This window comes from Pelodiscus sinensis, chromosome 20 (genome assembly GCF_049634645.1).
Source record: "Pelodiscus sinensis isolate JC-2024 chromosome 20, ASM4963464v1, whole genome shotgun sequence".
NCBI lineage: Eukaryota > Metazoa > Chordata > Testudines > Trionychidae > Pelodiscus > Pelodiscus sinensis.
Window position 1 is genome coordinate 23,259,381 of NC_134730.1, and position 12,052 is coordinate 23,271,432.

The following is a 12,052-nucleotide window of genomic DNA, read 5'->3' on the forward strand; positions in this document are numbered from 1 at the left end:
TCTTTGCCAGACCTTGCAGGCACAACTCCTAAGGTACTTTCTGTCTCTTTCTCTTCTAGATTTGTGGATTTTCACTCTGCTGCATCCACTTGTTCCCCCTCCCGTGCCTCCCTGCTCACAGGAAGGCTTGGCATTCGCAATGGAGTGACCCACAACTTTGCTGTCACATCCGTGGGTGGCCTCCCCCTCAATGAGACTACGTTAGCTGAGGTTCTGAAGGATGCAGGATACATCACTGGGGTAATAGGTAATTAACACGCTGCATGCGGCTCACTAACTTGGTTCTGTTTCATGTTGACAGTGGCAGCAAGGGCACTAGAACAAGGGTGCTGGGAATCGCATGGCTGGAAGTGGTTTCCATTCTATACAGGGTTTACAGTTAGGGTCCGTGGCTCTCAGCACCTCCCACTATAAAGATCGTTGCAGCACCCTGAGCAGGGGACACAGGATCGACCGTGCAGCTAATTTATTGGCTCAACTCCATGTTAGGTGTGGCCGCAAGTGATTATATGAGCATTTATGTTGTAAAGTCTTGGGAGTGGGGACTGTGTCTGCCTCTGTGGTCTGTGCAGCACCTTGTACCACTTAATCCCGCTTGGGGCTTTGGAAGGCTACTGTGACTGAAGCATTAACTAATGGTGATGGTGGTTCAGCCAAGGGAGCTTGACCATCATGGCTACGGGATGTCTGCATCATTTGAAGCATCATCTCGCTTGACACTGGATGACAGTTCCCTTGCTAGCAGGCAGGTCAAATCTTGAAATGTGCCATGGAAACTCACTCTTCATTCACCTCCAGGATCAGTCCATTCTGGGATAGCACTGAGGCAGGTTGGTCCAGGAGCAAGTTGAACTATATGGTTCAAGATGCTTGGTGTATGTTCTCCAGTCTACTTTCTGTCTCTGTCTCTCTCTCTCTTCCTTTCTCTTTTTATACAGGATCCCATCCACTGCTTGGGCGTCTTTTCCTTACATTGAAACCCATGCATTCAGTAAAGAAGAACTTAAAGGACTGCTTTTTTTCCTGGTTTTTTTCCCCTCCCTTTTGGCAGTTCTGTGATATTTTAAAAGAAAATAATGTGTAATTTTCTGGGTGGTTAATTCATGATGTGAACTAAACTTTTGGCCCCCTCCAATGGGCGAATTGCTTCAGGAAAGTGTTTTTTCCCCTACAATTGGTAACTTTTTATCAAAATATTGATGATGTTCAGAATGGTTCTGGGTCCCCAGACCAGAATATTCCTTGATGCAATACCCTGTGCTAGCATGAAAAGCTATGTTATACTATGTTGTGTCAATGGTCTGTAAGTTTTGACCTTCCTACTGTAAACATATGGAGTTCTGTACCAACTTCCAAGGGAGTCGTTCTAGTGTGTCAAATCAGTCATCTGTGGATAATGAGAGTAAATCTTATACTTTCATTCAGAGCTATTCAAATTGCAATAAAAGAAAGTCACAGAAACCAGGAAATTCAGTTAGTTCAATGCACATCTTGCCATATCTTTACATTGACTTACATGCAAAACTATTCTTTGACTTCAAAGGTGGTTTTCCATGCAAAATTACAGCAAGATATGGTCCAGAATAGCGAAAGCTTCATAATTAAAACCATTGGTTTTCATGTTGGGCCAGATTGTGAAAACCTATATCTGGCAGTTCAGCAAATGCACCATTCAGAACCTTGTAGAACGTCCTGTCTTCAAAAACTGAATGGCAGAGCTTTCAAGGGCTTAACAATGAGAGAGACTTGAGAAAACATAAGAATTATCTTATGCAATTCCTCTGAAATCAAACACCCTTAAGGAATGGAGCTCTTGGTAAAATTACCTGTTTTAAGCTGGATCTGAAAAGACATCAACTCTTGTTACTGGATTTAAGTGGCAGGCCCTGGGCACTTTATGTAATTATTAGTACATGCAAAGCTTTCCTGCTGAAAAGACTTTCTGTTGCTTCCGTGCAGGTAAATGGCACCTAGGACACAGCGGCCTTTATCATCCCAACTTCCGTGGTAAGACTGTGTTGTAAAACCCAAGACATGTTTTTGTTTCTCACCAATATCCCCTCTAATCTTTCAAATCCATGTGAAGCTTTTTTCCCACCCATGTGCGGAATAATTTTTACTTGTGTGACTGTGCCCTGCCAATAAAAATACAAAACCTAGCGGTGGACGCTCTGCTAATCAGCTGAGCAGCATCTGACTCTCTCCTGAGTGGCCGCACAAGTGCACAGCTTACTGTAAACACTGTTTCCCACTGTCCCTTCCTCTTTTTAAGCCCATTCTCCTTCTTCCTGGGTAACTGCCGTCAGAAAGGGAGGAGGGAGCCAGGAGCTGGCTCCTCTGCATTCGTCTGCAGCGATACTGTGCTACCCTTTCCGCTCATGCTCATGTGCAGAGCCGGAAGAGTTCTGCCGCACGGCAGGGAAGGGGCAGGCGGTGCAGGAGACTGCCCACCTCCACAGCAACAGAAGGGATTTGCCGGGTGGCCAGGGACTTGACTTCCCTGCAGAAAGAGAGGCTCTAGCTCCTGAGTGGGGATGCCAGTTCCCAAGCTCCCATGGGTCGGCAGAGAGGGGGTGCAGTCGGCGAGGTGTGGGTTCCTTTGGGTAGCCATGGTGGAGTAGGGGATATTTCCGCTCTAGACCTCTCTGTGTCTAAGCTCACACCAACGGCTGCTTTCAGTGGGGTGGGTGGAGTTATTTCTGGGTGGAGTTGACCCAAAAAGTCCATCTTCCCTTGGCAGAAAGTCCAGCGTTGCTGTCAATTCATCCTTAGAATAAAGCCCCTTTTCTTGTGCTATTTACTCGCTCCAGTCTCCCATATTAGAGCCTTTTAAAAAGAGGATTTTGCTGGGAAAAAACCCCCACAGGAAAGTGCAAATGATGAAGTCTCAACGAAGCCTCATCCTGTTATAACATGAACTAAATCTAGGGTTGCCAGGTGTCTGGTATTGGCCCAGTCAGTCCGGTATTTGTGTCCTCTGTTTGGTAAAAAACCCAGAAAATACTGGATATGTAAAATGTCCGGTATTTTCTGTTTTTCTTGGACATAACTCCATACAGCCCCATGGGCGCGAGCCTTCGCCTGTGTGGTTCTTCTTACAGGACCAGGGTCTAAGCAGCTCTTTTGCCCAGAAGTGACTTTGTTCCCTTCCTTGAGCTTGGAAACTGGGCAGCAACAACTACGTAAACAGTATATAAAAGGCAAACATCCCCAGCAGGCAGCTGCAGACACATTAACACGCTCTTTTGGATGCAGGTTTCGACTATTACTTTGGGATTCCCTACAGTCACGACATGGGTTGCACTGACACTCCAGGCTACAACCTCCCTCCCTGTCCGGCATGCCCTCGACACTCTGCAGCTGCAAGGTACAGCTTCTTTGGTGGGGTGAACTCCGGCCTGGGTTCTGACGGGAGCCGGCGTGACCCAAGGCCTCTCTCTTGTGAAATGTCAGAGCTGAATGGAAAATGCTTCCCAGTGGATCCTGGGAATGAGACATTGGCAGGGGCTGTAAAGATGAAGGGTTTGGGGTGGATGTTCACTGCCCTCTCCTTTCCCCTTGCAGAGGGACTCTTCCCTCTCACCCTGCAGCGTGTTTTAAACACAGCAGGTTTGGGGGGGTCTTTGAACCCCCTGCCCTCTCCTCCCCTGGCATTGTGGCAAACCTTCCTCAGGCCAATGAAACCTGGAGGAGCCTGTCAATGCACCTTCATGCACCAACCAGAAGAGGTAACCAGCGAGCACGGCCGCCTTGGCCAGCTGCTGCCAAAGTCAGTGGCTGAGCGGGATCCAAGGGAGAGAAGTGGTTAAGACACTTGTCTGGGGACATGGGAGATCTGGGCTCAGTCCCTGGCTCTGCCGCAGCCCCCTCCCATGTGATCTTGGGTAAGTCTGTCTATGCCTCCGTTCCCATCTGTTGAGACTGTCAGCTCCCCAGGAACTACCCCTCCCTGAGAGTCTGTACAGCCAGCGGCCCTGGAGCCTCCAGGCGGCCCTGTGGTAACAAAAACGTGTTTACTTTCCCAGAGTGGGAGGGGATATTGAGGGCCCGAGTTCAGGTCCCCTGTCTCACAAGTAGAGCCAAAACCCCGGAGAGTTGAGTCTTGAGGTTCTGGCACATCGAATACGAGGGAAATACCTGAGACTGAGCCACATTGCGAACGGACCCCTCTGGCATCAGGGCACCAGCAGGCCTGCTCTTTCTGTTCAGAAAGCCTCCGTCATTACTCATGGGGCTTGTTGGTTTCTCTCCAGCAGCCCAGGGAGAGATTGTTACACCAAGGTGGCTCTTCCTCTCTTTGAAAACGGCACCATTGTCCAACAGCCCGTGAACCTGACTGGTCTGGCTGCGGAGTATGCAGAAAAAGCAACTCAGTTCATCCAGCGCGCAAGGTAAGCAGCCCCCTGAGATAGCTCTGTCTCCACGGAGACGAACCCAACATTGGTGGAGTCCTGCTACTTGAACCAGCTACTCCATTAACTCAAGTGGCTGAGTTCTGTAGGGTGGGTCGAAACATCCCCACCCTGCTGCTGGCCTGCGGAGCGGTAAGCAAGAGCTCACGCGATGGAATTCCTGTTTATTCCCTGTTTTTAACCCCCTAGGAAATTGACCACGAAAAATAACATTACGGCTACATCTACACTGGCAGCTTCTTGCACAAGAACTGTTTTGTGGAAGAGTTCTTGCACAAAAAGTCTTCCACAAGAGCGTGTCTACACTGGCATGTGCTTTTGCGCAAGAGCGTCGATGGCAGTGTGGACGCTCTCTTGCGCAAGAAAGCTCTGATGGCCATTTTAGCCATGGGGGTTTCTTGCGCAAGAAATTCATGTTGCCTGTCTACACTGCCCTCTTGCTCAACAGGGCTTATTCCTCGTGGGGAGAGAATAACTCTTCGGGAAGAAGACCTGTTTTCCGATGCTAGACTGTAAATTTACTTGTGCAAGAATACGCATGCCGTGTAGACGCCCTGCAAGTTTTTGCACAAGAACAGCTGTTGTGGCTCAAGAAGCCGCCAGTGTAGACGTAGCCTAAAAGAAGGTGATGGTTGCAAAGTCCAGCACTCAGAAGTTAGGCTATGACAGAAATAGGATTGTCTGTGCAACCGTAATCTGATCCCCTTGTGTGTATGCATTGTGATACCGCAGTGGTGAGTAACCCGCGGCCGAAGGGTTGCCTGAAGCCCATTGAGGTTCTGGCCCATGAGACATTTGGTTTACTGTTACCCACGTGCAGGGTTGCCAGATTCTGTTGGTTTCCATCCATGTAGGTTTTTTTCTTACCAATAGTACTAAATCGACACGCCTGAAAAGCAAAGGCATGTGAAGTGAGGTGCGTGCTGATGGCACACAACACTATGAGAACCTTGTGTTCCCTCTGCACCCAATCACAACGCTACGGTTCAGTCAGTACATCCTGCAAATTCTAGGAACGCAGCACAGTGAGCAAAACTACTTTATCGCGGGAGCCCATCTTGGTTACAACAATCTTGCGGCTCACCGAGATGGAGGAGGGCCCCCGCTCATTAGCCTAGATTGCCCATTGCTGTGATAAATCTTCCAAAACATGAGTGCCTACTAATTTTTTCCACAGGACCCCTGCCTCATTTAGTGCTCTCGGAGTGAACCCCTGTAGAGCAATGAATTAGACTGTCCTAGGTCATTTGTTACAGAAGTTGAAAGGTGTGTAGCAAATGAGTCATATTATAGGAAAGAGGGGAAAAAACATTTCACGCTTAATGCTGTTGAATGCTGGCTTGGGAGATTGGCTTGTATCCCTACTTCTGCTACAGATTTCCTACGTGACGCCGGGCAAGCTGCTTTCATCAGACTTTTCATTAGGTGGTCACCAACCATGTGTTCCTCATTTTATGTGTGGCTGACCTGAGAGCCTATGAAAATAAATTGTGCAATGCCTCTGAAGCACTCACATCCTGTGGTACTGAGCACTCTAGAAAAGCCCATGAGGAAATTAATACTGTTGTCTTTAGAACAGAGTTTGAGCAGTGTTCAGCAAATGAGCCATATGGCCTTCCCGGAGCCATGAGGATAAAATAAAATAGAGAATAACTGCTCATTCGAGGAGCACTGTCCATCCTGTACATTGACTAAGGATGGGGTCCGGTGAAAAAAAAAGTATGTGACCCTGTAGTTAAAAGCTGTATCAGCATGCGGCTGCACAAGGGGCTTGAAGTAAGGTTGCCCAGTTAATCTTAATTCTGATATTGCCTAACTTGAGAGTCTTTGCCCTTGCAACCCAACATAATGTTCATTTAATAGAGTTGTTGTGTATAATTTCCTAGGTTTCTGAAAAAGCAAACCGAATGAACAGAAATGGCATCGCAGGAAATCGTACGGCTCTCTTGAGGAGTAACCAGTGGGCACAGACCTGGGCCTCTTGAGCTAACAGACCGATAGCAGCAAGTAGGTCATGCACCCATGTGGGAGCCTGCTCAAAGGCACACACTTTGCCACTTGGTTTCACAGCTGTTTGCTGCCAGCCAGAGGACTAATAGAGACTTAGGTTCAGTCCCAGGTTCTAGAGAGGAGCCTGTTTAATGATCACAGACTTTGCCTCTCTGAACCCAGCATGGCTTTTTATGCCCTCTGGTATTTCTGGGTGTGTCTAGACTACAGGGTTTTGTCGACAAAAGTGGACTTTTGTCAACAAAACTATACCTACGTCTACACTGCCGCCGAGTTCTGTCGACAGTAAGTCGACAGAACGCGGCAGTTTTGTCGACGGCGGTAAACCTCATTCTACGAGGAATAATCGCCTTTTGTCGACAGAGTTCTGGCAGTAGTCTAGATGCTCTTTGTCGACAGTATCTGTCGACAAAGCCTCTGTTGACTAAAGCCTGTGGTCTAGGTCCCTCTGAGAGCAGAATTTGGCGTAGCCCTGGGTAACTGAGTTTGCATGTGTGTTGCTGATGCTGGAATAGTGAATAATACCGTTCCATTGCCCCAGCATTAATAGGAGCACAGCACAGAGAGTCTTAGGTTGGCTTGCCAGGTCTCCTCACCAGATGGACCAGACACCATGTACTGCAATGCCGTCTGCTCTAGGAGTGTTGGCAACCCAAGTCTTAGGCCCAGATCCTCAGAGGCATTTAGGATCCTTCCTCTTATTGCAATATGGGAATTAGCTACCTGGGTACCTTTGTGACGCTGAAGCGTATCCTCAGAGTTTGTGACCCCTCCCTCTGAAATATGTACAGGGAATGAGTCTGGGGAGTCGAAAATTTCAGTGGAATCACTTTTCAGAGCGCTCTTCAGCAGGGAAAAAGGCTGCTAGCCATGAAAGGATGTTCTGCAGGGCTCATAGGAAGAGTTTTGCCCTCTTCAGTGCATCTCTTGTGTGTGCTGGTAGCAGTGTTCCCTCTAAGCAACACAGCTTCACAGGTGATTAATCAGCCCTGCCCATTCAGAGGCTCAGGGCTCCGGAGCTGACTGGGGTGGGGGGCTGATTAATCACCTGTGCTGCCGTGCAGTTTAGCAGGAACACTGGCTGGCAGGTCAGACGTTTTAGAAAGCTCCAGGCTTTTAATTTGTATTTCGGTAAGAGACATGGAGGGCCAGGCTGCATTTTGACAGCAAGAAGGGGCTTAGCCAGCCCTTCCAGGATGGGGAAGCTGAACATGAGTTGGAGCAGCGCTGAGACTGCTCTAGCTTATACCAGAGGTCGGACAGGGCTCTGCATGGCCCCAAATACTGGCTGTGTAAAGGTAGCTTAAAACTATGTTTTGTGGTAGCCCACTCCATCCTTGCGAGTAACAGAATCAGGCCCAGAGGTTTCTGAGGACAAAAGGGGGCTTTCTGAGCTGTGGAAACGCTCTTGAGAATCAACCAGACTCAGAAACAGCATCCCGCTTCTTGACTCTGGCCTAGGAAAGCTGAACTGAGCAATTCTCAGCACAACAAGGCCTGTCACAGGGGAGAAGGATACGCTGGCCAACTCGGAAATGCTCAGGAGCTGTTAAGAGTGCAAGAGCAAAGCCCAGCTTGTCAGGAGTTAAATGCTCTTTGCTTGGGAGTTGCACTTTAGATCCACCCATTCACTGCGCTTTTGAAATCACTTGTTTGCTGTCAAGCTGACAGCTCTTGAGAAAAGAACTTTTTTTCTTTTCCCCTTTAGGTGGGACAGCTTCCTGGGATAGGCGAAGGTTGATGATGTAGATGGAAAAGGATTGTGTAAAAATCACTGTATGCAGGGACAGATTTTTTTTTTTTTTTTTTTTGCAACCTATTGTCTAGCCCGCCAAGATCAGTGGCTGGAAAGGCATCTTGTGTGTGTTTTGCAAGCTACTAGCCCACTCAACTGAAACGGGATTTGGAGGCTTGCGCCCTTTGAGTCTTTCTGGTAAATGATCTAGGAACGGTGTTAGAGAGTGCGCTGACCTTGAAAGTGTTTACGCTGGTCTTTTAAATCATTCTTCGCCTGGGGAGCTCGCAGAATCATAGATCTAGGAAACCACATCCTTCTGATTAGCATCTTCTCCTCCCTTATGCTCCTTGTTGCAGCTCTTAGTTCACAGCCTACGTGCTCCCCCCCAGATGCTGCCAGATAAAATAGGAGTGTCCAGGAACACTGTTCTGCCCAGAGATGAGTGTAAAACTGGCCTATCTTCCCAGGCTTTCCCATGACTGCATTCTCCTTCCCATTGGCTCTGTGAGTGACTCTGGGCAGCACCTGAATCTCTCTTGGGTTGTTGCCCATGTATGCAGCTCACAGGCAACATGGTCCATTGTCCTTGTACAAACTGACATGGCTGGTGTCCTGTTGACGTGCACCAAGAAGAGTCTGTCAATTCAGTGCTAGGCCTGCCTCGTTTGTCAGTGTCGAAGTCTGAGCCTGAACTCTGACCAGCCTCAGATTGTGTTATCTAAGCCAGGGAGTGGTATTGACATGCTTAAAATGTGTTTTTTTTCTAGTGCAGTTCCTGCCCTGTGTTACCTCTGTGTTAATCTGTTTTTTATCTATCCCTTTGGTACCCAACCCTCATTAAAGTTATGGTGTGAGAGCAACTAGAATCTGCTATAGTACTGAGGTTACTTTATACCTACACCCATTCTAAGAGCACAAAGACCCCAAATTGGATCTTGCTTGTGCCTATTGAGTCAACAGCATGATGTACTTGGGCTACGTCTAGACTGCAGAGTTAAATGGGAAAAAGAAACACAATTTGTGGTATGCAAATTGCATGACTTTTTCCAATTTACTTTCCAAAGAGCCTTTTTTGAAATTTGGCACATCTGCATGGCACCAAATTTTGGAAAAAAGTGCTCTTTTGACACATCCCTTATGCCTCATGGAACGAGGTTTACAGGGGTGGCGAAAGAGCATGTCTGATTTTTCGAAAAATATTTCGGAAAAGCGGACACGTTCCTTGGATGCAGTATTGGGCAGTCTAGACGTAGCCTTGCAGAAAAAGCAAACATCATTCTGGGATGCATTAACAGGAGTATTATGAGCAAGACACGAGAAGTCATTCTTCCGCTCTACTGTGCACTGATTAGGCTTCACCTGTAGTACTGTGTCCAGTTCTGGGCACCATGTTTTAAGGAAAGATGTGGAGAAATGGGAGAAGGTCCAGAGAAGAGCAACAAGAATGATTAAAGGTCTAAAGAATTGGGCTTGTTTAGTTTGGAAAAGAGAAGACTGAGAAGAGGATATAATAGCAGCTTTCAAGTACAGGCAGTCCCCAGGTTACATGGATCCGACTTACATCGGATCCCTACTTACAAACGGGGAGAGGCAACCCCGCACTAGCTGTTTCCCCCCAGCAGACCAGGGAGACACAAAGCTAGCGCCCCCCCCCCCCCCAAGCAGACCGGGGAGACACGGAGCGGCTTTTCTCAGCAGACACCTCAGCTTGAGAATAAAGGACTAAGGGAAGTGAGGTGTGGGAGAATAAAACTGAGCTCTGGAGAAATGTTTGGCTAGAGTTTCCCCTACAATATGTACCAGTTCCGACTTACATACAAATTCAACTTAAGAACAAACCTACAGTCCCTATCTTGTACGTAACCCGGGGACTGCCTGTACCTAAAAGGAGGGTTACAAGGAGGAGGAAGAAGAATTATTCTCCTTAATGTTTGATGATAGGACAAGAAGCAGTGGGTTTAAATTGCAGCAAGGGAGGCTTAGGTTGGACATTAGAAAAATCTTTTTGACAAGGTAATTAAGCACTGGATTAAATTGCCTAGGATGGTTGTGGAATCTCCATCACTGGAGATATTTAAGAGCAGATTAGACAGACATCTATCAGGGATGATCTAGATGGTGCTTCCTGCCGTGAAAGCAGGGGACTGAACTCGATGACCTGAGGTCTCTTCCATTTTTGGTGTTCTGTGATTCTATGTATTAGAATCCCAGAAGAATACATGTATTGGAGCACTTGCCTGCCTCAATGGAGCCTATGCAGAAACACGGCTGCCCTTTGGAAGGCTTGTTCTGGAATTGGTGCCCTGAACCCATGTGACTGTTTTGAAGCAGCTGCACTGTGCCCGGTTGTACACATACAGGGTTAATGGAAAAGCTTTTAAATGAATTTCTAGATATTTGGAGGAAATGTTTCACTCTCTGCAGAGAACTGGATGAAGCAGGTTGCAAAGTCCAATTTGCCTGCTGCTCCTTAACTTTTAAATAGGTTAGTTAACTATAGTTTTTCTTTGCCTGACTCTCACATCGCTAGACAGTGGCCACACGTGAGGTGCATCGGGAATACTTTGGTTTATATATACTTTTTTTTGCAGCAGCATGTAGTGTAGATGCAAAAGCAACAGAGATTTACAGCTGAGTGGACCAGGAATGAATCTAGTGATTTCTGTATTCTTTCCCCACCTCCTCTTAGAAACACTGTACAGGTTGGAAATCCTTGGTCCAGCACCCTCAGGACCTGACTGGTCCTGAACAAAGGAATTTGCCAGATCAGGGATCATCAATTCTGGCCCCTCTGCTGCTAGGCTCTGGGCTCTTCCCAGGGGCCACCAGCCCCCCAGCCAGGCTCCCCTCATGGCTGCTGGTCCCAGCCACTGGGCTCCACTGCCAGTCCTTGCCAGGCTCCCTGACAGCTGGACTAGCTCAGCACAGAGCCCCCTGGACATGGGACTGTCCCTGCTCTCAATCTCCTAGGTGGGCTCGGGCTTCAGCTCTGCTAGCATTTCGGGCCACTGACTCCCCGGCCATGGGACTGGCTCTGCTACTGGTCCCCAGCTGGACTACAGGCCGCCGGCACCGTGGCCACAGGACCAGCCCACTGCTAGTCCCCCAGCCAGGCTTCTGGCCACCAGCCCCTCTGCCGCCAGACTCCCAGCTCTTAGTCATTGGGGTTCTCTGGTCCAGAGGCTCTCTGGTCTAGCAGCATCCGTGGTCCTGCCAGACCACAGATGATGCTGGACCAGAGAGTCCCAGATCCTACTGTTAGTGCCAGGTCCAAACATGATCCCTCATCAGTGGGCTAAATCCTTAATAGTATGTCTTGAGGTTATTCCTAGAAGTCCCAGTGTTGAACCAGGGTTGTGTTATGGTAGGGGCTGTACAAACAGAACCAACTGATCTGTCCCAAAGATCTTGATTAACTTCCACCAGTATTCCCCAGATATGAAGTCAGGGGGGTCGTCATCCTTCTTTTGTGCTGAAAGGGTGAATAATTTTGTTTGAAATTTTGCTGAGCTATTGTTCCTGGGTCTGCAGAGGTTGATTTGAGACAGGCTCAATGGAAGCATTCAGAAAATGAGGCCCTCTTGAGTTAGACTATCAGGGTGCGTCAAAATAACTTATTTCGAAATAAAATTAACTCCCCAAATAATAATTTAGAAATAGCATGTCCACACTATGGGGAAGCCTCAGAATTAGTCCAAGGCAGGCTCTGTTAACATGGACGTGCTACCTCGGACATGGAGCCCCAGGAATCACTGGCAAGTAATTAGTTTGAATTACTCTGGGGAGTAGTTCTTTCGAAATAGTGGCACTGGAAGCGTCCACACTACCATTTCGAAATTAGTGTTATTCCTTATTCCTTGTTATTTTGAAATAACAGGCTTGGGAGTGTGGA

General features: G+C 47.9%; 1 protein-coding gene across 23 annotated transcripts in view; it reads left to right on the forward strand.

The window, feature by feature from the left end:
• The window catches only part of ARSG (arylsulfatase G), a 147,242-nt gene that overhangs the window by 40,205 nt on the left and 94,985 nt on the right, over positions 1 to 12,052 (forward strand). For 21 of the 23 annotated variants that reach the window (XR_012896913.1, XR_012896914.1, XR_012896916.1 and 18 more), the window contains 4 exons: positions 60 to 247; positions 1,960 to 2,007; positions 3,256 to 3,367; positions 4,254 to 4,391. Coding sequence is in view for 18 of the 23 variants with exons in the window: in XM_075903975.1 (XP_075760090.1) it covers positions 60 to 247; positions 1,960 to 2,007; positions 3,256 to 3,367; positions 4,254 to 4,391 (486 nt within the window). In the remaining 5 variants the exon portion in view is untranslated. The remainder of the gene's footprint in view (positions 1 to 59; positions 248 to 1,959; positions 2,008 to 3,255; positions 3,368 to 4,253; positions 4,392 to 12,052) is intronic. The other 2 variants (XM_075903983.1, XM_075903984.1) reach the window with 2 other exon arrangements.